This window comes from Wyeomyia smithii, chromosome 3 (genome assembly GCF_029784165.1).
Source record: "Wyeomyia smithii strain HCP4-BCI-WySm-NY-G18 chromosome 3, ASM2978416v1, whole genome shotgun sequence".
Taxonomy (NCBI): Eukaryota; Metazoa; Arthropoda; class Insecta; order Diptera; family Culicidae; genus Wyeomyia; species Wyeomyia smithii.
In genome coordinates this window covers 32,304,136-32,329,255 of record NC_073696.1, presented here as the reverse complement: position 1 = coordinate 32,329,255, position 25,120 = coordinate 32,304,136, and the positions used below count along the sequence as shown (strand labels likewise).

General features: G+C 40.1%; 2 protein-coding genes across 5 annotated transcripts in view; one reads left to right on the top strand and one right to left on the bottom strand.

The window, feature by feature from the left end:
- The window catches only part of LOC129727907 (nipped-B protein), a 28,593-nt gene extending 10,458 nt beyond the window's left edge, over window positions 1-18,135 (bottom strand). For 2 of the 4 annotated variants that reach the window (XM_055686183.1, XM_055686184.1), the window contains exons 1-2: window positions 17,214-18,134; window positions 62-348 (exon numbers count right to left, since the gene is read on the bottom strand). In XM_055686183.1, coding sequence (XP_055542158.1) covers window positions 62-128 — 67 coding nt within the window. In that variant the 5' untranslated portion in view covers window positions 129-348; window positions 17,214-18,134. Of the gene's footprint in view, window positions 1-61; window positions 349-17,213 lie in introns of all 4 variants that reach the window. The other 2 variants (XM_055686182.1, XM_055686181.1) reach the window with 2 other exon arrangements.
- Window positions 18,136-20,935: 2,800 nt separating this feature from the next.
- LOC129731472 (coatomer subunit gamma) lies at window positions 20,936-24,879 on the top strand. Its single transcript, XM_055691486.1, has 8 exons — window positions 20,936-21,207; window positions 21,320-21,450; window positions 21,509-23,144; window positions 23,209-23,393; window positions 23,634-23,808; window positions 23,870-24,055; window positions 24,122-24,274; window positions 24,344-24,879. Exons 1-8 carry the CDS (start codon window positions 21,168-21,170, stop codon window positions 24,472-24,474), a joined length of 2,637 nt encoding a protein of 878 aa, XP_055547461.1. The 5' UTR covers window positions 20,936-21,167; the 3' UTR covers window positions 24,475-24,879.
- The last annotated feature ends 241 nt before the right edge of the window (window positions 24,880-25,120 follow it).

Genomic DNA, 25,120 nt, shown 5'->3' with positions numbered 1-25,120 from the left:
ACAAACAGAAGTGTTGTTAGCAATTTATTGGCACACTGCTTCAATTGATGGAGTTACTTACAGTCCGAAAGACTGGTCAATCCAGCCAAGGTGGTAATTGGAACACTCGGAATGTCGCGATCTCCCATTGCTGCTCGTTGAAAGTTACTACGCTGCTACGATCGTACCAGCGAATCTATGGCCGCTTGTGTTTATTTTGACTTTGTGCTGCGAAACGCAAGTGTAAAACACAATGTCTCTATTTCCTAATCGTCAGTACGCTGAGCTGGATGATTTATCTCTCGTTGCGTTTAGTCTGTCTGCTTCTGCTGCTGATGTTTTCGCTGGTGTACTTGGTAAATCATGATTCTGTAAAAGAAAGACAACGGGATTCAATGAAATATCGTGTGCTGAATCCACAGAAAAGTGAAAAATACGCTCAGATATGACAAACACATAGAGGCATCAAAATATAAAATTTGTTATGTCAATGCTGAAGCGTTTGCTAGCGCTTTTTAATGTGTGCAAGCCCAGCAGGAGCTTTGACCACCGAAAAATAAGGTTTATTGTCTCTCTAGTATCACTGTGGTGTTTTGCCGTCGCACAGTGGTCGGAAAGGACTGAAATCAGGGCGAAATTAATAAATTCTCAGGGTTGCCTCCTAGATAAACGATATCTTCTCGAAAGTTGATCGTAAAACCATTGGTCAACTTTTGGTAATGGCTATGTAGTTCAAAATTTCACCACTAGGGCGGCGCTGTCACTAACTTCTCAAGGAAGCAAAATAGAAGGATAATGTCTAAAGGAAGTTTGTAGAGAATAGTATTTTGAGAAACTCTTCCTTGGATATTAAGTTAGTACCTGATGTATTTTTTGAGAAATTTAGCAAATAATCTCAAAAAACTTGATGTACGGCTATTTATAGCATGTTGAAGAAAAAAACCTCTGAAAATCTCGAACTTCCCGATCCAGGTATATCAAACAAAGTTAAGGTATGCGTAACGGCTATCAACATTTAGGTAGTTTTAATTTTGATTTTATGAGTGGCGTTCTGAACTAACACTGCTTGCTAAAAAATGTCCGATTGCGCGTCGCACGGTCGTTTTTGTTTTTGGTATTGTGAACGTTTCGGCGATAATTGCCCAGAAAACTTTTTTGTTCCTGTCTCTATGAACACGAGGGAACATTATAGTCTTTGAATGAGTGCGGGTATCGGCGGGGATACCATTTAAAACTCTACACAAAGTTGGAGTGCCAAGTATTTTTTTATACTTATTTTGTGGAGAGCTTATTCCCATGAAACAACTCTGAAAAAGGATAACTGAAGTTGTAAGAATGCTAGACTAAGGCCATATAATCAATATGACACTATTGTAACATTCATTACTACTTCTGCATTCTGTAATAAATCACCTGAGTAAACAACGTAAAAATAGAGAAATCGTGAGTGCACATGAAGCCAACTTTCTCAACTATGTTAAATTTATGACAACATTAATAATCCCAACATTCTGATAATTTTTCACTAGCTCAAACTCTGAAGAAATGATTCCCGAATAGGGCTTGCTCGATGCATCAAGTTAAAAAATTGACTTTTTTCCGACTTTATACAGTTCCAGACCACTGTGCGTCGTGAAATATACAATACACGCTTTCTCTTCCCTGGTCGCAATCGCTAGTAGTATTCTCATTCTCCCACAAACACAGTATGAAGTTGCTTGCTGAGTTCATAACAATAGATTAAATGTAAATAGTCCACTGAAATAAGTTGGTAATACTTGCCAACGTGTTTTGGCAAATTGATTGTAATGATTTACAAGAAAATGAAGAACAACCTTAATTACGTTTTTTTTGCGATAACATAAAAATACATTTATTTAGCTGATACCCGGTCTGTGTTGCTGCGCTCATATGTTGCTCGGAGTGCCGGTGACTCCATTCACACTGGGTTTGACCAATCGGTTTGCGATCTTCTACAAAATTTTTGTAAAAATACAATTGCTACATATTTATTGCATGGAATACACATTTTAGTGCTCTGATACTCTACCCAATCGATATTCAGTCTTCAGCAAAGTTTCTCGGTGTAAAAAGAGCCTCAATTTGACGTTTAGTTTGGTTCGCGATTTGGCCGCAGAGATGACGTTTCGACCAGAATTTACAAGCCATGCGTACGGGCTTCACACAATGACACATGATTCCAGTACAGAACGCGAGAAGTATAAGGCTCTTAGGCAATATGGGTTTCTGAGCTCTCTGGCGATTTGCATAATAAAACCCAAGTTTTAATTCGCTTTTGAAATTATATGTTCTAGTGGTCAAGGAATGACATTTGATAGTCTAATAGTACAACAAGATCTTAAACTACAATTGTATGATTAAGTAATTCACCGTTGATTGTGTAGTTCCAGTATATGGTCCCCGTGGTTCTGTGGTTAGCGATGTCGGTCGGCTAGCTCTCCCACACGGTTGTGATATCGGGTTCGATTCCCGATCAGGTCGAGGAATTTTTCGAGCTGGAAATTTTCTCGACTCAGCACTGGGGCACGGTGTATCGTTGTACTTATCCTACAACATGCAAAATGTGCCGAAAACAATATCGATAACGAATTCTCTCAACTAATCTAGTTGATCGAGACCGCATTAGCCCCCAGGCTTGCGTGTGATATTGTTTTGTGTGTAGTTCCAGATTATTGGATTTTTCTTCCGGGTGAATGAATTCACGAAACATTTTGTCACTCTAATAGTCAGAATATTTTTGCAACACTAGGTCAACGTATCCCTCCAGCTCCCGGCACTCAGCAACAGATCTGATTGCCAAATATAATTTAGGATTATCGGAATAAATCAGCCTGCATCCTAGTGCCAAAAACAAGACAGATATAGTTGAAAAATAACAAGAAAAGCTGTGGACCAAGGTTGCTTCCTTGAGGCACACCTGATAAACTTACAAAACTGTAGGTCTCAGCAATTCCCAATTTAATCGATAAAGATCGATCTGTAAGATAAGACTTCATCCAGTCAACAAGAGGAGATGCAATTCCAAGTCTTTCAATTTTCTCTAATAGGATAGCATGATCAACGCGATCAAATGCTGCCTTCAAATCTGTGTATATTGTTGTATCCACTTGCAATCCAAGCTCCAAGCGCGTAATACGTGTGATGTAAACTACAGCAAGTTTGTTGTTGTCGGTCGTCTAGGATAGAAGCCATGCTGATCCTCAGGATTCTACGGTTTAGTAGCGCGTGATAGAAGATTTCCGAATAAAATTTCAAGCAACTTGGAACTTGAACATAACGAGGTTATATCACGATAATTTAGAATGTTTTGCTTGTCGCCGTGCTTGAAAACAGGGAACAATGTTTTTTTTTCCACAATAAAGGATAATGGCTGGAATTCCTTCTGGTCCCGGGGAGGAAAAGGACTTCAAAAACTGCAGATTGGACAGACTAAGCAGGTTAGTTGGAACGTCTTGGATTGCTTTTTGGACTTGCTCTGCAGTGGCTGAATTTGACTTGAAAACGCTCGAGAAATGTTTGGCAAATCAATCACATGGTAGATGGGAGTCCGGTTTCTTTCCGTTTTGCGTTTATAAATTTCCAAAACCGCTTTGGATTTCGTTCAGGGTCTGATTTCGTATTATCACATATTGCTTGCCGAGAAAGCGGCTGTAATTTTCCAACGTGCAAAAGGTTTGTGTAGAACATGGGACTACTATGATTGGAACGGCAGTATAGTTGCTACTGGCGCAAATGAATTCGCGTTTGGGCACCGGGTTGCGATGCTTAGTATAGTGACCAAGCGCAGCTGCTCTGAGACGTTTGAGTGTTCAAAGTCGCCGGTTCGACCAAAGAGGAGTTGGCCGAGGACGAGAAACAGGAACGTGGATAGTGAACAACTCATTCAAAACTGAAGAGAAACTTTCAACAGCAGCATTAACATCAGCATTTAGTAAAAGGTGCCAATTTAGATTCCGAAGGGAGCAATTTAGTTCTTCGGTCGGTTTTAGAAAAATTGAAACGTCTGTTGGCCGCTACTTCAGCGAAACGAATATTTTTTCTACAGGTTAATGTACCGACCAAAGGAGGGTGAGGCGCGTCAGCTTCGATTAGTGATTCAGGGGCTTCAGACAGAGAACAAAGTCGCGAGTAGAGGTTGCTTCGTTAACGAAAACGTTCATTTCTAACCGTGTTCAACTGCAACATATTTAGCACGTCCATTCCATCAATGAGAGAAGAATTGGACCGTGAGAAAACGGATTCTGACGGATCAGGATAGGCAAAACCAGAGTGTGACGCTTTCCAAACCAGCGACGGTTGATTATAGTCACCAAATAAAGCGTGGAAGTCATGTGTTCGAAGTACACTAAAGTCGCTTTTTACGCGGGGGATACGTGCCGCGTAAAAAAAAGGCGTAAATTCCGGAATCCGCATAAAAAACCGCGTAAATTCCGGAATACGCGTAAAAAACCATCGTTAATTTTGCATTCCGAGTGAAGGGAAACCGAAATCCGGGCAAAAAAATTACCGCGTAAATTCCAGGATCCGCGTAAAAAACCGCGTAATTTCCGGAATCCGCGTAAAAAGCGACCTTAGTGTACATTAAAAATAGCCGACACTGAATCAAGGTGCCTCTCAATGGCATTAGTGTCAATGGCACGGGCGTCGGGTCCACCTGTGCAACATGTGCATTGCACAGGTACCCTATTGCCTAATATCTGGGCATATGCAATTATCGAAATATAATAAACTATAAGAACAAGTAAGCATACTATCGAAAACCTTCAGTTCAAAGCATCAAACATTTTGGTTTGATTTTCTTCTTTCATTTAAGGAAAAAGAACTTAAATAAATGTTTGGTGCACATGTGACGAATTCAGCCACGTCACGCCTCTGGTCAATGGCATTTTCAGGAGTAAGGTAAACAACACCAACACAAACTTTTTAATCTTTAGTACACACGCTTACCCAAAGTTGCTCGATGTCATTTTTGGTGCATTCTATTCGTACAGACTGCAGCCGGTTGTAAACAGCTATTAACACTCCACCATCCCGCGATTTTCAAGGATTTCGATTTTGGTGTGCGAATGGTGAAGAAAACAATGTCACGATCAAGGTTTGATGACATTAAACGATATATTCATCTCTCTGCTAACAACCGCGACAAGAATGATAAGTTCGTAAAAATAAGGCCATTTTCAGATATAACTAATCAGAGTTTCATGCAGTTTCGTGTGTTCTCTCATAATTTGTCGATAACTAAACAAATGATTCCTTATTTCGGACGCCATCCGTGAAAAATAGTCGACCCCTCATGATGGAGTTATAGGATTGGGAGCAAACGTTGTACTGAGCTTGCTAAATTCATCGCCATCGCATCATCGAATATTGTTCGACAATTCTTATATTTAAAATAAATCTTAAAATTTAAATTTTTTAACTTAATTGCACAGAATAAAAAAAGCAACCTAATTCCCAGAATTCATCCGTGGCTACAGAGGAAAACGAAACTGGAGTTTTTGCGTCTAACTTGACTGATTTAAATGTTTAACATCACTTTCCAGTAAAAGCTCTCGATAAAAATCCCAGTAGATGCAGACATTGTCACAAACCCATAATATTCATCTGTTAAAAATGTAAAGTTCATGTACATCCTTAGATGTTTTGAAGCTTTAGTACCAGGATTGATTTATTTTGCTCACATTGGCGTATTGTTTTTTGAAATGAACGCTGAGAAAGTCTGTCTGTCTGTAAAATTTCTTCGCAATTTTTTCTTGATTACAACGATATAAGCCGGTGTCGTGAAAAACGCGTTGAGAAAAATGAAGATCTAGGTTCGGTCACTAATGGGTTAACCTCCGAAGCGTAGAAAGAGCCGAACCGTACCTAGAAAACCTACTATTGGGTTTACAATTTGCTAGTCTACCAAAATCAAATTCACACCTCTTGTCCAAGCCTTTGAGAAAGCAAACATGACTAAAACACTGCCAATACTCGAAATACCCGATATGCAAATTTTTAAGACAATCAGTTCAGTGGTTTCAAAGTTTATAAGCAACAGATTGATTTCTTGTTTGAACATTTTTTTATACTTTCTTTTTCATTGTTATACCTGTTATATCTGAATATCTAATCTAATATCTAAATTGTTTAGGAAAAGAATTACTGTTGACTGAGTGCAAAATTACCAAACTTATATCAATTATTTCATGCACCAATTTATCAGAAACGTCCACTACTGTCACACAACCAACGTGAGAAAAATGTGTGCGATGTTCAGTGTGTACGTTTTTCCCTCGCACGCGCACTAACATCAATTGCATACCTCATTCATTTGTCTAGCGAACAGAAAATGTTAGGGCTTTATCCAAAAGCAGCACATGAAACAATCTCGTTCGTTGGCAGAGCGGTCGAATTAGTTCCAGTCTGAATTCGTAACCCCTCGTAGTTCTCCATAATTACAATGCTACTTTCACCAACACGAACAACTACCAGAAAGCAGGTGTTTGTGAATAGTAGCTTATTTAAACAAAAAAGTAGGCTGTCAAATTCGTATTCCCTTGGAGGAAATCTACGAAGGAAACTTTAGAACAGCAAAGCAAACGGCATTCCGAAAAGTAACTGCAGAAGCATGCAGGCGCCACTTTTTCGCTTTGTTTATCAAGACGGTTTCTATTTCTGTTTTCATCGCTATTTCTAAACAGTTCTCGCTAGTAATGTATCACTACTCACATCGGTTGATATACATACGTACTACGCGAGAAAAAGTATGCAGAGAAACAAAGTAGGAAACTGTGTGTTCCGTTTATGTTTTCCGCTGGAGCTACGTTCCCTGTGAAATTTATTTGCGGTTCTCTTCAACTCAGTTCGGTTGTCACTATCTTCCGTTATTCGCAACAATGAGAAACTAAGCCCGTGTGCTTAGGTATAACGCTTGGGTTACTTATCCTAGCAGTGTTGCCAAATTAAGGAAGAAAAAAAGCTTGATGTGGTCTTTATGTACAACATTCATAATTGTGAAAAAAAAGTAAAAAAAATCAAAGTAATTATTCGTTTCAGATTCAGTGGACGAAAATCGACAAGATTAAATACACAATTAAGGAAAAGAAAAGAAAGAACGACTTAAGTGCAGTATAACATTTGGTACACCAAATGCCACCACGGATAAATACCGAGGGAAAAAAATATCAAATTTAAGTACTTCCTTTACTTATTTCCCATTTTCGAAAAAAAAACTCAGAAATACGAAAAATTTCAGTTACAATTATAATTTTCAAATCACCTGTTAAAGGGTTATATACCTTTTTGTTCGAGAAAAAGAGAAAAGTTCGGATTTTTTTAACCGTGTAGAACCTTTTTTATTGCATAAAAGTAGTTTGCAACTTCTCCCTGCAACCAACTTCCTGAAAGTTCTGTTAATCAACAACAAAAAACACATTTCTGAAGAAACATTTCAAAAGGTCCTATCTGCTTTGATCGATTTTTTTGATCGATCATTTCCATTCAATCACCACAACTTATTGAACACTTTTTATGACACGTTATTTGCACAAGTTGATAGCGGAGGGATCACTCTAGCATTGAACGCATGAATGAAAATCACACTTGGGAGAGTTACTTAAACGATGAAAGCAGATAGGACCTTTTGAAATGTTTATCTAGATTTGTTTCTAAGAAATACCAATTAATTGTGGAATAATTTCAATTTTTTTTTCGATGTTTTAAAACTAGAAGAGTATATAACCCCTTAATTATACTTTCACCTTCCGAGAATGCTGAATGTATCGGCTTTTATTTTTGCAAGTCAGGTTTTAAGCAATAAGTAGTTTCTTGTCACATTCACTAGTTTGTATACATATATATGATGCCTCGGAAGCTCGCAGCCTCAAGATTACATAGTCTGCTTTGAAAGCGAGTGGTCATGAGTTCAAATCTTAATGATATCATCACACCGTTTAATGTCGGCTTCTGCGCATAGGTTTATGATAGAAGTAAGCGTTGCGCTATGAAAGTATGCCATGAACCAGGTTACATTAAATAAAAACTTCACTCTACGTTTGTTCTTCAACCTGATCAGTCGACTTTTACTCTGCTATCAGGTTATAGGCCCAGAAGTAGAAGACATCCATAGTAACGGCTGATCAACAAGATAGAAAAAAAAATTTTTCACTTCAAGATATTTTAGAACTTGGAAGAAGTAATGTTCCGGAATCAATTCAGGCGTTCCGAAGACGGAAACGGTAGGCGTTCCGAAGGTGGAAACGATAACCAGACCAGAAATCCCCAAGGATTTAACGGAGAAAGGAGTTCAGCAGGAAACGGAAACGCTGAAATTGGAACAATAAACGTAAGTGAAAATCGAGCTGTAAGCGACAGTGGAAACGGCGGCGGAACTCAATCAGGTGGTGGACATCAACCCGGAAGCGGGCATACAAGTACCGTTTCGAGGCTTCCGGGCGGTAGTTTGTCCATGTTACCGATGGATAAGTTAAAAGGCCGTGAAAACTATGAATCATGGGCATTTGCCATGCAAATGGTGATGATTCGTGAAGGCACATGGCGTGCTGTAAATCCTTCGGAAGACACCGAAGTAAATGCGGATCTTTCAGAGCGAGCCCTGGAAACGATTTGCCTCAGTATCGAGCCGCACAATTACAATTTGGTACAGAAGGCAAAAACGGCGACTGAAGCCTGAAAGAGCTTGAAGACGGCGTTCCAGGAATGCGGCAGGTATCATAAAATTGGACTTTTACGAAAGTTGACTCGTTTGGAGCTTGAAGATTGCTCATCAGTGGAGGAGTATGTGGACGAGATAATGTCCACCAGCCACAAGCTTGATGAAATCGGATTTAAGTTGGACGATGAGTGGCTTTCGCTAATTTTGATGATGGGCTTGCCACGTCGTTATGAACCCATGATTATGGGTCTAGATGCGTCCGGAGTTAATTTAACGGCCGATATAGTCAAATCAAAAATTCTATAGGACGTGACGTTTGAACGAGGGGCAGGATCCGGCAGTTCCGCTGGAGCGCTGCTAACACGCAGCAAGAAGAAGCAATCGTCCAAAAAGGACAAATCAAACATCCGGTGTTTCAAGTGTGATAAACCTGGACATAACGCATCGGATTGTCAACAAAAGACAAAGGCGGTTGGAGTTTCTGGTCGGCATAAACAGGCGGCATTGCTGGCATGGCACAAACCAGTTCATCAATCAGAAGAATGGATTCTGGATTCGGGAGCAGGACGGCATATGTGTCGATCAAGAAAAGCTCTAGAAGAGTCTAAGACGACATTCGAATCGATATATGTGGCCAATGCTATGGAAATTCCAGTGGAAGCTGTTGGCAGCACGAAACTTGTCGCTGACGTGAAAGGTACGTTCACTGATCTTAATATTGCCAACGTACTATGTGTTCCAGACCTCGCGATCAACCTTTTGTCTGTGAGCGAAATATGCAGAAAAGGATACCAAGTAACATTCACTGACAAATCGTGTCAGGTGGTGAACAGTTTCACGGGGGACATAATTGTCGCAGGACGAGTGAAGGATGGACTGTACAAATTGGACCTCAGCTCACGGAACGTGGCATGTGTTGCGAAGTCATGTAGTGACATCCAATTATGGCATCGGCGATTGGGGAATCTCAACATCGACAGCATCAAGCGATCGACTACGATGGCGACCGGTATTGAAGTTCGTGGATCCTCTATGCCAAATTGTGTTCCATGTGCAGAAGGCAAACATCGAAAACTTCCGTTCAGGCCGAGCGGAGTACGAGCTGAAGAAGTTCTAGAATTGATTCATTCGGATCTGTGCGGGCCAATGGAAAAGACGTCGTTGGGTGGCAGCAGATATTGGATCACCTTCATCGATGACGCGACAAATATGACGTTTGCGTATTTCTTAAAGTCTAAGGCGAATGCATTCAGTGTATTCGAAGAATTCAAGACCTACGTGGAAAATCAAATCAATCGAACGATTTGGGGACACCACAACCGTCTGCGCTCTCTCCGCACCCAGCTCGAACAAATGTACATTTTACAACGAGGCGCAGCGAGAGAGAGCGCCATCCCCCAGGCAAGTATTCTGATTATTTGGTCACATACAGTATCCTTCCTCAGAAACTTGTCTCTTCGCATAACCCAGGCAACCTGACGGGACAAGGCCAGCGTGTCACAGCAAATATTGCGCTCCCGTCACAAATTAAACAAGAAGACGTTGAACTACAACAGATTTCTGAGCTCAGTGACTGGGGCCGCTCAGTCACAGGCAAGTTTGAAACAGCATCTGTAATAGAAAGCAACCTGCCGCAGGTGTATTCTTCACAGGGTCAAAACGAGCCACCGGAGACTATCCAAGAAGCATTGGAGAGACCTGATCGCAACGAGTGGATCGAAGCAATGAAGGACGAGTTTCGTGCGCTGACCGACAATAAGACGTGGCGTTTGGTCGACCTACCTCCTGGATCGGTATAAGGCACGGCTCGTAATCAAGGGCTATTCGCAAATAAAAGGCGTGGATTTTCAAGAAACCTATTCTCCTGTTGTGCGATATGCAACCGTGCGTTATCTTCTGGCATTGGCGGCGAAGCTAAACCTTGTCGTGCACCAGATGGACGCTGTTACTGCGTTTCTGCAGGGCGATCTGAAGGAAGAAGAAATCTTTATGGAACAGCCAGAAGGATTCCGTGACGATGTAGCATCAACGAAGGTGTGCAGGCTGCAGAAAGCTCTGTACGGCCTAAAACAGGCTAGCAGAGTATGGAACCAAAAGCTGGATGCACGGCTCAAACGAATGGGCTTCAAGCGATCGAAATATGACACTTGCGTCTACCATCAAGTTGTCGAAGGGAAACTAATCATCGTTGCAATTTACGTCGACGATTTGCTGATTCTTTCGGACGATGAGCAGCTGGTGACCCGGATCAAGCAGCAGTTATGTGCAGACTTCAAGATGAAGGACCTGGGACCAATCAAGCAAGTGCTTGGACTAAGAGTGACCAGATCTAACGGTGCTGTGATGATTGACCAAGAGCAGTATATTAACGAATTACTAGCAAAATTAAATTTGATTAATGGTAATGCTGCTCCGACTCCTCTGGATATGAACCAGCGTCTCACCAAGGAAATGTGTCCTACGAATGAAGAGGCGGAGAAAATGAAAAATATTCCGTACAGAGAGCTAGTTTGAGGACTTCAATTCGTCGCGCAGTGTACCAGACCAGACATCAGTCATGCGGTCAGTATTGTTAGCAGCTTCTGTAGCAACCCTGGATTTGCTCATTGGACTGCGGCCAAGAGGATTCCTCGATACCTGAAAGATACGAAGCACGAGAAACTCACATACAGACGAAATGAAGACGCGGATTTTTACGGCTACAGTGATGCAGATTGGGGGAATGATCCAGACACTCGCCGGTCCGTCAGTGGTTACGTTTTCCTGCAGAACGGTGGAGCAGTGAGCTGGAACTCAAAAAGGCAATCTACTGTTGCACTTTTAACCACCGAAGCGGAGTACATGGCCTTACCAACAGCAACCCAAGAGGCTATGTGGTGGAAAGGATTCTTGTTTGAGCTACACGGAACGAATCAAGCACTGATGCTCAAATGTGACAACAAAAGCGCTATCAACCTGGCGGAGCGTGAAGTTGGCTACTCGGCACGAAGCAAGCATATTGACATCAGGCATCACTACATCCGTGAGCAAGTTGAACGGAAAATAATTAAACTTGAACACGTTCCATCCGATCTTCAAGCGGCGGACATTCTTACCAAATCTATACCTGGTCCAAAGCAAAACGAAGATAGGAAGAAACTTAGCATATTATAGCTTCCCACTTAAGGGGGGATGATAGAAGTAAGCGTTGCGCTATGATAGTATGCCATGAACCATGTTGCATTAAATAAAAACTTCACTCTACGTTTGTTCTTCAACCTGATCAGTCGACTTTTACTCTGCTATCAGTTTATTCTAAGACACCCCTCTATACCCCTCCAATTGCAGAAAAAAGTCACATAGGTGAATGAGAAAACTTCTCCAGGTAGTTGAAGTGGCCGATACTTGGTAAGGGTAACTAATGAGGCTCGGTGAAGAAGAGCAGCTATCTATTTATAGCCGTGTAGATGGAAGGGTAAGGCCTCTGTCATAGTAGACGCGAACGCGAGCGATGGGACGAGAAACTTGCCTTAGGTAAACGAACAGCCGTAAAGAGAGCTGTTTATTTACCTACGACAAGTTTCTCGCCCCATCGCTCGCGTTCGCGTCTACTATGACAGAGGCCTAAGGCCTCTGTCATGCTGAATGCCAACGCGAGCGATGGGGCGAGATTCTTGACGTAGGTTAATGAACAGCCGTAAGTAGAGCTGTTCATTAACCTGCGGCAAAAATTTCGCCCGATCGCTTGCGTTGGCGTTCATCATGGCAGAGGCCCAACAGTATAAAAATCCGGCACTGACCACGGAGGTCCCCGTGTCAATATCGCCAGTTACAATTCCCTGGAGAGGATTAACATTCCTCTGGTCTTACTATAAGAAAGTCTTATCGTTGTTGCTTCTGCTAACAACGCGTCACAATCACAATTCCCTGGCTCTACTGCTAAACCTCTGATCAGTTTTATTATAAGGACTTATATTTTGTCTAAAGGAAGGAGTCTTATCGACACCCCGTTCCTCCAGCCAATATCGCGCCATAGCTAAAATTTCCCGAAGAGAACTATTATAGGTTATTCAGAACAATAGAATAAGTCGGCAGTGGAATATGATACGCATATAGATTGTGGAACAGTGTCCCAGCCGGAGACAGGGAGATTGCGGGTTCAAGTCCCGTCGGGATGCGGTATATCTTTCCTAATCTGTATCATATTTCCAGTTCGCTTATTTTTAGCTTTCCCTACTGCACACATTGTCTGCTTAATGAACTTGAATGTTAACGGGTAAAAGCCGTTGTTAAGAATAGAAATTTAATTCGAAATATTCAGACCTTTTTTATTATGAAAGGGACTATTTTTTTGTTGGGCGGAAAGTCAACAGGGGTAGTGTAGAATTCAGCTTGGAAGAAGGTTATGTGGTAGAAGGGCTGCGTGATTCTACTAAGATTCGAACCCACGACCGCCCGCTCGTCAAAGCGGACTGTGTAACCTTACGGCTACGAACTCCCCTAGAACTATTCCAATAATGACTTTGAGTGTTGAGCAAAACCTTTTGCATTTCTCCAGTCTAGAGCAGCGAGATATGCATATAGCATTTTTCCCTATGGGAGCCTGAAACCACTGCTACCATTAGTTAGATGTATTGCGCTATACTCCGTGTTACGTTTCATGCACTGTCGGTTCGTTCCATCACTATAGGTATCAGTGATAGTCGCCCTAAGATTTTGCATTTCATCCCAAGATGATGAAGTTTCTCACCTTCATCAGATCGGCAGACCATATCTCGTTACAGGGTGGCCACCCAACCGGGAAAAAACCTGGAATCGTTTGGAACCGGGAAAAAACCGGGAATTTCACTGAACATTACAAGCCGGGGTGAGATTGTGCCAGTGGAGGTGGGATTGTGCCATACAAACCCATTTTTTGCAGCCATCTCATGGCAATCACAAGACCAAAATTTCTTAAGTAAGTTTCCTCGAATACTTAATCAAAAAAGACTAGTCCTGTGACCCGGAAAAGATGGCTGACATATCTTACAGCGCATAAAACAGTTTTTTTGTTTTTATTCATCTTTCTCTTGGAAGCTAACTTGACCAAGGTAAGCTCCCCGGAAGTAGCATTCAAATGGCTCGAATTTTGCCCAGAGCAAATTGTTCACAACGATAATCTCGAGGGAACTGTAGCTGATAGATGTCGCTAAGAATACTCACAACTATTGAGTATGCATTCTGACATTGCTGACTTCCTACCTTGGTACTTTTTGTAGATATGATAGCTGCTTCAGGCAAGAAACTTCCTAACTTTACTGTGTTTATCAAGAAGATTCTGATTCTATCGCATGGCAATGCCACGTTAGAGCAAGGTTTCTCCGTGAACAAGGAGTGCGTAGTCATAAATTTGGAAAAAGACAGTCTTGTAGCGCAGCGCTTGGTGTACGATACAGTACAGGTTGCCGGAGGAGGACACGAAATTGATATTGGTGAGGAGATGCGTGAGCTGCTGGAGTAACGTGTTTTAAGTGTTATGAAAATACTCTTTTATATATTGAATCTTATCTGGTTGAGGTAAAAACGATTCCTTCAAACTTATTTTGGCCTAGAATTCCTCGGTAATGAGTATTATATGCGTTGTTTATAAGATACTTGTAGACATCTCCTCTCGGAAAGGTGACATCCGTCGCATGTTTCGATTTTTTGCAACTATATCTCTTGATTCCAATAAGGCTGAACACGTCAAGAAGTGACTTAGAACATATTGAGATGTAAATCGAGTCACGCTTTTTTATTCCTTAACTGCATGGAAAACTACAGAATTCAAAAGTACAATTAACCAGGAAAAATATTTGAACGAACCGGGAAAAACCGGGAATTTAATTTCGGGTTTTGAGTGGCCACCCTGTCGTTAGGCGTAAGGACACTTATTTCGATGATATGTAGTCTTCGCTGAAACAATGTGCTGCATTGACACAGTAAGTGTTCCGGAGTTTCTACTTCGGAAATTACAGAAACGACAAATGTAATCTGTCAGTTTTCCTATTTTTCAAAGATGATACCTACTCGGAGTGTCCAGTCGGTAGACCAGTTAACGTATTCAGGTCAGCTTTATTCATACTGAGTAGGTTGCGTGTGATTCAATTACAAGGTGTAATGAATAGTTTAGATTGCCTGGCTTTGTCTGAAGCCCTCCAGTTAGCATCAATCATCTTCGTTTCCCAGTCTCTGAGCTCTGATATCAAACAGAATGTAGATATCCCTCAGAATGGCTCCGGACTGACGAATGTTGTCGAATAACCAATTCTTGCTAAGAGATCAGGTATCCAGTATAGATTAACATCGTTTGTTGCAGTTAGTTGTCGGAGGAATCGAACACCAATTCAAACTAACTCAGATTGACATATGAATTGCATACTTTTAGTACATTTAAATGGTGCACTGGCCATCGCTCCAGTAATTGATAAGTTTACAAGAAGTTGGAGTTTATCTAGCTTTTTCTGAGCAGATAGTGATGTAGTTCTAGGATACCACACTAGCGATGCATATGTTACTTTGGGTCTCACTGTTGCCGAGTATAACCAGCGAATCGTCCTCGGCGAGAGTCCCCACTTTTTGCCAAATGTATTGCTGCAAGCTAAAAGAGCGTTGTTTGCTTTTAAGATTGCATACTCTAGATGGTCGTTCCGGTTAAGCTTATGGTCAAGCATAACACCTAGGTTGTTTTTAGTCCGCTCGGTTGTTGGTTCGCGTTTCTCCCAACTTAAGAGTTACAATACTATACTTTATCTTTCTTGAAAATGGGATTATACCTGTTTTAGAAGGATTGACGTTTAGTCCTTCCTGGGGTGACATTGCGCATCTCGTTCCAGTAACTGGAACAATAATAAATGATCGCTGATGGGTGTTGTGATTCATTTTTCGAATTTGTGAGCTAGATGAGCTAAATTGAATAGCTTCTTTTGAGGTCGAAACAAAACTGGCAGTGTGTAACGCGATCGAAAATACACCAAAAATCGTTCGAATAGAGTTGCACAATGTCACCTCTGGTTACACCATTTGAGTGTGTAGTTTAGGGCAGATTACATTCTATTAGAAATGGTAGACCCGCTAAAATAGTAATGTCTTCAGTGAATCCGTATCCTAGGTTTGTTAGGTTGTTAAGAAAATCATCGACTACAAGGGACCACAATAGAGGAGATAAAACCCCTCCTTGTGAAAAACCCCTCGTTGGTTTTGTCGATGAAGTAGATCTTCCTAATTTGGCTGTCAATTTTTGGTCCATAGCAAGTGTGCAAATTAAAATGCACCTTTCGAAACCGCGTTTCACATAGCTTTCTTTATAGATTCGCGGAAAGCATTGTCAAATGCTCCCTCAATGTCAAGAAAAGCTGACAGTAAGATTTCTTCAGCATCAAGAATTTTCTCTAGTTTTGAAACTAACGTGTAAAGTACTGTTTCAGTTGATTTACCAGATTGATAGGCAAACTGAAATTAGTTCAATGGTTTACTGTTTTAATTTGATGGTTTGATGTGTAGATCAATTAACTTTTCCATCATTTTCAAAATGACAGAGCTCAGACTGTTTGGTCTGTATGCTTTGAGATTCGTCCTGTCCATTTTCCAGCCTTAGGAATAAATATAACACGAACCTCTCGCCCTTTACCTACATTCCTGGTAAAGGGCTTAGTATCTTGCCAGCCCTGAAAATTAAACATAACTAAATAACTTGTTTTTGATTTCATTTTAAGCTAAATCTATGAAGAAAATGTTTTTACATTAAAATTTTAGTAATTTTAAACAGGAAAAAATGTTGTTTTTAGATTTTGTTCTTGTTTCAATGTACTTTAAAATATCAAAAGGTGTAATTTTGTTGAATATAAAATCAAAAATAATAAAAATAAAACAACTTTTGGCTGATTTGGGTGTTCATATTTATGAACTGGATGGCTAAAACTATGTTGCCGCACTCCAGGTACATTCACTTTTTATAAAAATCGTCTTTAAACATAGCCTGAAAGTACCAGATAGGGCGAATGTTATGAAAAATTGAGTCGAAGTTGAATTTGTCATACCATTTGTGTTAATACATCAAAACTGCATTTGTACAACTTCATATTTTAATTTAACTATCCATAAATCCCACTTTCTACTTAGGCAAAACGGGGTTACACAAAATAATTATTTTATTGTATTGTATTTGTTTGTTAGGTAACAAAACATGTCGAGTCGTAATTTCTTCTCATAAATTGAAAATATAATATTTTGAAGTACAGTCAGGGTTTTTACGCGGATTTTCGAATTAACGCGTAAAAATTGAACTGAAATTGGGGTTTATTTCATTGTGATCGGGCGCTTAGAAATTTAAGGAATAAAATTAACTTGGATAGATTAACAATACCGGTTCTCATTTTATATTCACCTTTACACAAGCACTGAAGTCTTGATCATCGAAATATGAAATAATAATTAACCAACAATTAAACCTTTTTTTTAACTTTTATTCAGTACGTTAGTTAGGCAAAAAAAATACAAACTAAAACATTTGTTCTTACTTTATAAATAAGTTTATAGACAAGCCTGTTATGGTACCTACCTTTTTAAATAATATCCAAACGAATAAATCTTTAAATTAGCTTATTGCCAGCAAGTTGATCAACAAGTGCAGCAATCCATGGAAAACAAAGGAATATTTCTTATATTGACTGGCAACTCTGCCGAAATTCCCGTTGCATGGAAAATCATTATGCTTTCTGCTGCTGCTGCGGATTGCTTTGATGGGTCAGTGTTTTGTATGGTTTGCCATCAGCAGTACTTTTTTTTATCGAAAATTTTATTCACTGGATGCAACACGAACAAAAGCCTATGCTACCAATCAATGAATGCACAAACGTTGAATAATTTTCTCTTAACCATTACAAAATAAAACTACAACACACTAATTACAATTGCGAGCCATTGAGGTTTTTTTCACGATAGATTGCACTTTTCTGACGCTAGACTGTCCCCTCTGGAGGGGAATTTTCACAGCGTCCAGAATCACACCGTGATAGTGAAGAATTGAAACTTAAAACTTCCAAACGTATTTACTTCACTCATTTTCCTCCATTCCACTAATTTTCACGTAAAACCTGCTACTGTTGTAGCTGCTCCCTTCTTTTCGAACGTTTGAAAAAGCCAGCCGACGATGGGTGCCGAAAGTGGGGCGACCGAGCGCGACGTGACAGAAAGTAAAAAAAAAAAAGGAAAAGAAACTAAAGGAGAAAAAGAGGTTGCTTTGCGATTCCGACGGAAAATTTCTAAATTCTTTCGTCCTGAGTTGCGGACAGATGCCGCGGCCGGAACATCACTACTGTACACAATTTCACTTGCCAGAGGAGGTCCCTCACCGGGAAGTTTACTTTTGGACCGTTTTCACCAATTTTCAGCGGATAAATTAGCGATTTTCGGGGATGCACTCCGTCCACTGAGAGAGTTTCATTCGCGACGACGACGACGAACAAGCAAATGCAGTGTGTGCGAGTTTAACAAAAATGGCGAACGTAATACAACTACAGAGACTTTAAACGCTACTGAGCTCGAAACTGCACCTACACTGTGATGATTTTGCGTGTACCGATTCGCAGCGAAACGGGAACTTGCGATGGTGTGCGTACATTCACGCTACGTCTATCCGGAGGATCGGTCGGCAGCTGGCACAAGTGAAAACGGGTGTGGCTTTCAACTGCGAAGCTTTCTCTTCATTCGAGCAGACGGAGTGAAACATTTCAAGTGACTTTCAAGCGTTGACAGTTTTTTGCACTGTGGACTTTTATGAAAAAAATTTAACCACTAGTGACTAGATACATATAATATTTATGTTTTGGTATCTACTGTTTTGTTTGTTTGACAATGACCAAAAAGGCCAAGTTGTGCCATCAGAATTTTCTCGAACAATAAAAAATTCTACCAGAATAGGCTATAATGTGGTGTTTTTACTTATCAAAACAACCAATAAATGCTGTACGTTATCGATAATTAACTTAAAAACTAATCTAGTGTCGCAAGAGTGATGCACCCCGCGAAATATATACACTGTTGCCAGGTATCCAGGTTTAATTAGACTATCCAGATTTTTGAACATGTATCCAGATAGACTGATTTGATGTCCAATCTCTCAGATTTTTAAATTTTACCCATAATTTTGCAACTATGTCAATTCAAATGTTGTGTACTTCAAGAATAAACTTCAAATGTTGTGCTTTTCTTTGAATAAACTAAATTTATGAATTATTTATCAATGCTAACTGTCTGTACTCACTGCCGATCAAATAAAGAATCACCGAAGTCGAACCGAACACCGAACTTAAGCATAGGAATTGGATTGCTTAATTACTCACGGATTTCTGATTTTTATGTATCAGCTAAAAGAGTTTAATTTTTTAAGCAAAACGTGATTTTTTAAAATTTCATATCATTGTGTTTCGATTTTTAAATGAAAAATAAAAATCACTCCAAATCGCTACAATGACAGTTTGTATATAGGCGAACCACATACATAAGACATGCGTAATACTCAGGAAGAATTCTTCCAAAAATATTGGTACAAAATGAACTACTCTCGTTCCTTATGGGATTATCCTTGGGGCTCGATAATGCCGAGAAAAAGGTAATTCATTTTGTTCATTATTTGTCGAGCAGTTGAACAGTACGGGGTACGGAGTGTTAGGGGGCAACGTGTACCAGAAAACAACGTCAGTGTTACGTATGTCTTATGTATGTGGGCGAACTGTCACTGTAGCTATTTCGAGCAGTTTTAATTCGTAATTTAAAAATTGAATGACAACGATAGACAATTTTTGAAAACACGTTTTACTTAGAAAATGCAGCTGACATAAAAAAACTGATATAGCTACACAACCCACTTGTTGTTATTAGGTCAGAAAATTGGGAGATAGCAGAAGAAATGTAAAATACAGAAAACATGTATGTACACATCCCTGCATTTTGTTGATTTAGATCTCGTGAAGCTACTATTAAGCGGTTTCTGGCTGAAGTAGAGTTTAATATGCTGTAAACAAAATTGTTTTTTATAATTTGCGCAGCCTAATTTTTTTTAATTGTTTTATATAATCGCTCATTTATTTAAGAAAACATTTATAGGTTGACAGCTATATTGACTATAGTTTTCAATTCAAGCATTTTTTGAAATTTTGCTTAATTACACCATACGTTCTTCAATTTCAAATATAAAAAAAAGAATTATACAGACTTTAGCAACTGACGGTTATTTTTTGGCCAACATTTAGAATTTATGTTGTTTTAACATGTCAAAATGGGCTGCATGCACTGTCCGCCATTACCGCTCGTGGAAAGCTGGATTACTTTTGGGGTTTTTTGGTGCTATTATTTTTTGGGTACAAAAACTGCAGCAGCAAACTCATCAATAGATCATTGCATGATGACGTCACAAAACAAGAAGAAGAAAGAGATTTGACAGTTGTCGCGGGTTTGTTTACAAAGTAAAATTTTCAGCTCGAATAAAAATGCGGAATTGTCTTGTTAAAAATTGCGTTTTCCAGAATAAAACAAAAGATCACAGTAATGAATTCGCATAAGCGGAGAGTTTTTAAATCATTCACGTGTCTTTATATAATGCGGCAACCATCCGGTTCACAGTTTTTGAACAGTACGCACACCAGAATATCCGTCATCATCCGTCAATAAACACTGCGAAGGATTTAAAGTGTATCGATCGGATGTATTGGGCACTGAACATCGATACAAATGTTTCTGTTCATTATCACGAATAAAAGCCCGACTTAAAACGGCATCGCAGGACACACAACATGCGGTTGTTCATTTTGAAGAGATGTTTTTTATGTTTTCAAATCCTCTGCAATACTGATGTTGGGCTGAAATTGTTATGGAATATTGTTACATGTTGTTTGTAATGTAATTGATTAGGAAATTACTGATTTGATGAAAGATCAAATACTTACTGCTAGCAAACGAATAAAAAGCGACACCAATTGTTCTTCGGAAACAGATAATATCGCTGTTGAAAACTTTTGACATATACATATACTCAGGGGTGAGTGAACATCATGGATAATAACTCAAAACTGAGTAAACATGGATATTATGAAAATTCAGGTAAATGTTACTCAATTATCCAGGACCCGATAACTCACTTTTTGACATTTTGCATAAGAATACCAAACTGAGTAGATCCTTATCAAATTAAAGTTAAAATAAAGCAGCGTGTACGATGCTAAGCCCAATCCTGAATCGGCAACCCTATTCCATCGTTGCTCAGTGCCAACGAAACGTCAAACAGCCTTTCCTCGCACGTCTCGTCTGATCGACTTTTTTTTCATGTGCAGCGAACGAAACATCAATCGTTGTGACGTGGTGAAAAATTTCGGCAAATATTCCATCCGCAGCCTCATAATTTTGTGCAATTCCGGTCGGAATCGGTGCTAGTGGCTGACGAGCTTGCGGAGGAAGGTATTTTCTATATCCAACGTGCAGCAGTGGACGCAAAAAGTGTAATTTAAACGCACCGAAAATGAGCTCATTTAAACGGGATAAAAAAGAGGAGGAGGAAGGTAAGAAAATGATAACATCCACTTGGAAAAACTTTGCTTCTGGTAACAAATTGTGATACTTGTGTATGACTTTCAAAACAATTGGACTTAAATAATTATCTTCTAATTATAGGGGGAAGTAATCCCTTCATGAATCTTGAAAAAACTGCGGTGCTGCAAGAAACACGAATGTTCAATGAAACTCCTGTCAATGCACGCAAATGCACCCACATTCTGACCAAGATCTTGTATCTCATCAATCAGGTATTTATTATTTACGAATGTTTCTTTATTTATAATACTAATCTCATGTAATATTTAGGGTGAACAATTGGGATCCCGCGAAGCTACCGAGTGTTTTTTCGCCATGACGAAACTGTTTCAGTCAAAAGATGTGGTATTGCGTCGTATGGTTTATTTGGGTATCAAAGAACTTAGTCCGATTGCGGAGGATGTCATTATTGTTACCAGCTCATTGACGAAAGATATGACAGGCAAGGAGGATTTGTACCGTGCTCCGGCCATTCGTGCACTTTGCAGTATCACGGATAGTACGATGTTGCAGGCAGTTGAACGTTATATGAAGCAGTGTATTGTGGATCGTAATGCATCAGTGTCGAGTGGAGCCCTGGTAAGCTCATTGCATCTGACTAACAGTGCTGGAGAAGTAGTGAAGCGCTGGGCCAACGAGGCACAGGAAGCTCTAAACAGTGACAACATTATGGTTCAATATCATGGCCTGGGACTTTTGTACCATATAAGAAAAACCGACCGACTGGCCGTAACAAAGCTGGTTAATCGTTTGACCAAACAAAATCTGAAGAGTCCTTATGCAGTTTGTTTCCTGATTCGCATTGCATGCAAAATCATCGAGGAGGAGGATGCCGCTGGAAATTCGGGTGCTGAATCTCCGCTGTTTGATTTTGTCGAATCTTGCCTGAGGAACAAAAGCGAAATGGTTGTCTATGAAGCCGCACATGCATTTGTAAATCTCAAGCGAACAAATCCACGAGAGTTGTCTACAGCGGTCAGCATTTTGCAACTGTTTTGCGGTTCATCAAAGGCAACATTAAGATTCGCAGCTGTTCGAACAATGAACAAAGTTGCTATGCTTCACCCACCAGCAGTTAACGTGTGTAATCTTGATCTAGAGGGGCTGATTGCGGATTCTAACCGGTCAGTTGCCACTTTGGCTATAACAACTTTGCTTAAAACAGGTGCTGAGAGCTCTGTGGAACGGCTGATGAAGCAAATTGCAACCTTTGTTGCCGAAATATCCGATGAGTTCAAGGTAGTTGTGGTTCAAGCTATTCGTGCTCTTTGTTCGAAGTTCCCGCGCAAGCACGGTGTTATGATGAATTTCTTGAGTGGTATGCTTCGTGAAGAAGGTGGTTTGGACTACAAAACTTCAATCGTTGACACAATCATTCTGATTATCGAAGAAAATCCAGAAGCTAAAGAATCGGGACTCTCGCATCTCTGTGAGTTTATTGAGGATTGCGAGCATACTTCGTTGGCGGTGAGAATTCTACACCTGCTCGGAAAAGAAGGTCCATACTCGAAGTGTCCATCGCGCTACATTCGATTCATATACAACCGTGTAATTTTGGAAAATGCCACTGTTAGGGCTGCAGCCGTTGCTGCCATTGCTCAGTTTGGTGCTTCCTGTCCGGACTTGCTGCCAAATGTGCTGGTCCTGCTAAATCGTTGCCAGATGGATTCTGACGACGAGGTTCGTGACAGGGCAACGTACTACTATACCATTTTAAACACGGCTAATCCGGAGTTGAACAAGTCCTACATCATAGACAGTGGTATTGTTTCGCTGCCGCTGTTGGAGAAATCACTGAAGGATCACCTAAATGGGCCACTGACGGAGAGATTCGACATTTCCATCGTTCCAAAATCACAGACCGTGCAGCCGGAAGTCACCGATGAAGTTATGATCATGAACAACAGTAAGTGGATGTTGCTAGCAAAAACGGTTCAGACAATCGTTATCAATTCATTTATTCTTTTCAGCAATTCCGAAAGCTCCACGCATCACACGCGAGGAAGCCAACACTGAAAAACTGATGCAGATTCCTGGCATCCATCGACTTGGGGCCCTGCACAAATCATCGTCACCGGTGCAGCTCACCGAAAGCGAAACCGAGTATACTGTATCCTGTATTAAGCACTGCTTCGCGCATCACGTTGTTTTCCAGGTATGGTTTTTTTTTTTATTTCTCCATCTTCAAATTATAAATGATCAAATAGTTTTGAAGGGTTAATGAAAAACAATTAGTCCATTAAATTTAAATGTTTGGGATAGAGATACTAATATTTACTCAATTCTGCAACACCAAAGCTTCGTCTCATTTCAATTTTCTTAACCCTGTTTTTATATTAGAAGAATTTCATCATGTTGAACGTAATAACACTAATCGCTCAAAATACTATTCCAGTTCGACTGCGTTAATACCTTATCCGATCAACTACTCGAAAATGTTCGCGTTGATTTGGTCCTGCCGGACGAATACGTTACCCGAGCGGTAATTCCGTGCCAGAAGCTTCCCTATGGTGAAAAGGAGTCCACCTACGTTATAGTTGAGTTCCCACCGAACCGAGCCAGTTCGATTGGTATGTTTTTTCAGTAACTAGTACGACTAGTACAATTAACAATGAGATTTCTTCTGTGCAGCTGCGTTCGGAGCTACGCTACGGTTTGTTGTGAAAGATTGTGACCCTACGACCGGTTTACCCGATTCCGACGAAGGCTACGATGACGAATATATGCTAGAGGACATCGAAATAACCGTAGCTGACCAAATCCAGAAGTCTAAGAAACAAAACTTTAATGCCGCTTGGGATAGCGCGGATACAGAAGGTGTGATTGATTATTGATATTTTCTTTGTTTATGCTTGAGTAAAATGTTCTTGCTCTGTTTTTTAGAATGGGTCGAGGCAGAAGAAACATTCGTGTTGGCGACTGTAAACAGTTTACAGGAAGCCGTCAATACCATCCTGAAATTCCTTGGTCTTGCCCCAGCCAATCTATCGGAGAAAGTAGCCGACGGTGCACATACCCACTTGTTACTGTGCTCAGGTGCATAATAAAACTAAAAACTACTGATTGTTGCTTGATGTTAACGTTTAATTTTTTTTCTGTTTAAAGGCTCATTCCGCGATGGCATAGAGATATTGGTTCGTTCAAAGTTGGTAATCGCCGACAGTGTGACGATGCATTTGACGGTCCGATCGACGGATTCTGACGTAGCGGAACTAATAACATCTGCAGTAGGTTGAAACAACAGAACAAAAACCCTAAATCAAATATTCTCTTCTAAGCACCGAGAACACTACGGACATGATTGTATTCACACTCATACTCTCAATAACCCCTTGATGTGCAAGAGAGTTCATTCTTTTTATGTTATAAACATTGGAAGTATCTATTCAAGAAGTTAGTGTTAAGTTTTCGTCGGCATTCGTTAGTGACTATTAGAGTATAGTGTGGATGATAGTAGAAAAATCATTATCTAGCAGAAGCGGCAATCGTAATCGGGCTCCTGCATAAACCACACAGAGCTAAAAGGTTATGATAATAAAGTACGAGTAAAAAATAGTGGCAAGAACATGTGAATAATTGTATTAATACTTTTGCTGAGAAATGAAATAATATAAATTTTTTCTTTTAATCAACAAACGAAATGGTCACAAAGTTTCACTAAGTGTCCTTTAATAATGTTTATTGTGAAATACGCACTGCCCCTTTTTCCCCGTTCTGGCACGCAGCGGAAGAGAAGGAAAATCGCGTTTCGTGTGCATAAAATATATACATTGTTTAACATTTATTATGCGCCTCGAGAGCAATGGTCCCCACAGAATGATAATCGAAAGCAGCCAACTACCGCTTAACAACGCGAACGACGGCGAGGACGTAAATTATTCG

Bases quoted from the DNA above. Each gene is read 5' to 3' on its own strand.
- LOC129731472 (XM_055691486.1), top strand. From the start codon at position 21,168: ATGAGCTCATTTAAACGGGATAAAAAAGAGGAGGAGGAAG. The intron at 21,451-21,508 runs GTATTTATTATT...TGTAATATTTAG, and splicing joins TCTTGTATCTCATCAATCAG to GGTGAACAATTGGGATCCCG. The intron at 23,145-23,208 runs GTAAGTGGATGT...TATTCTTTTCAG, and splicing joins AGTTATGATCATGAACAACA to CAATTCCGAAAGCTCCACGC.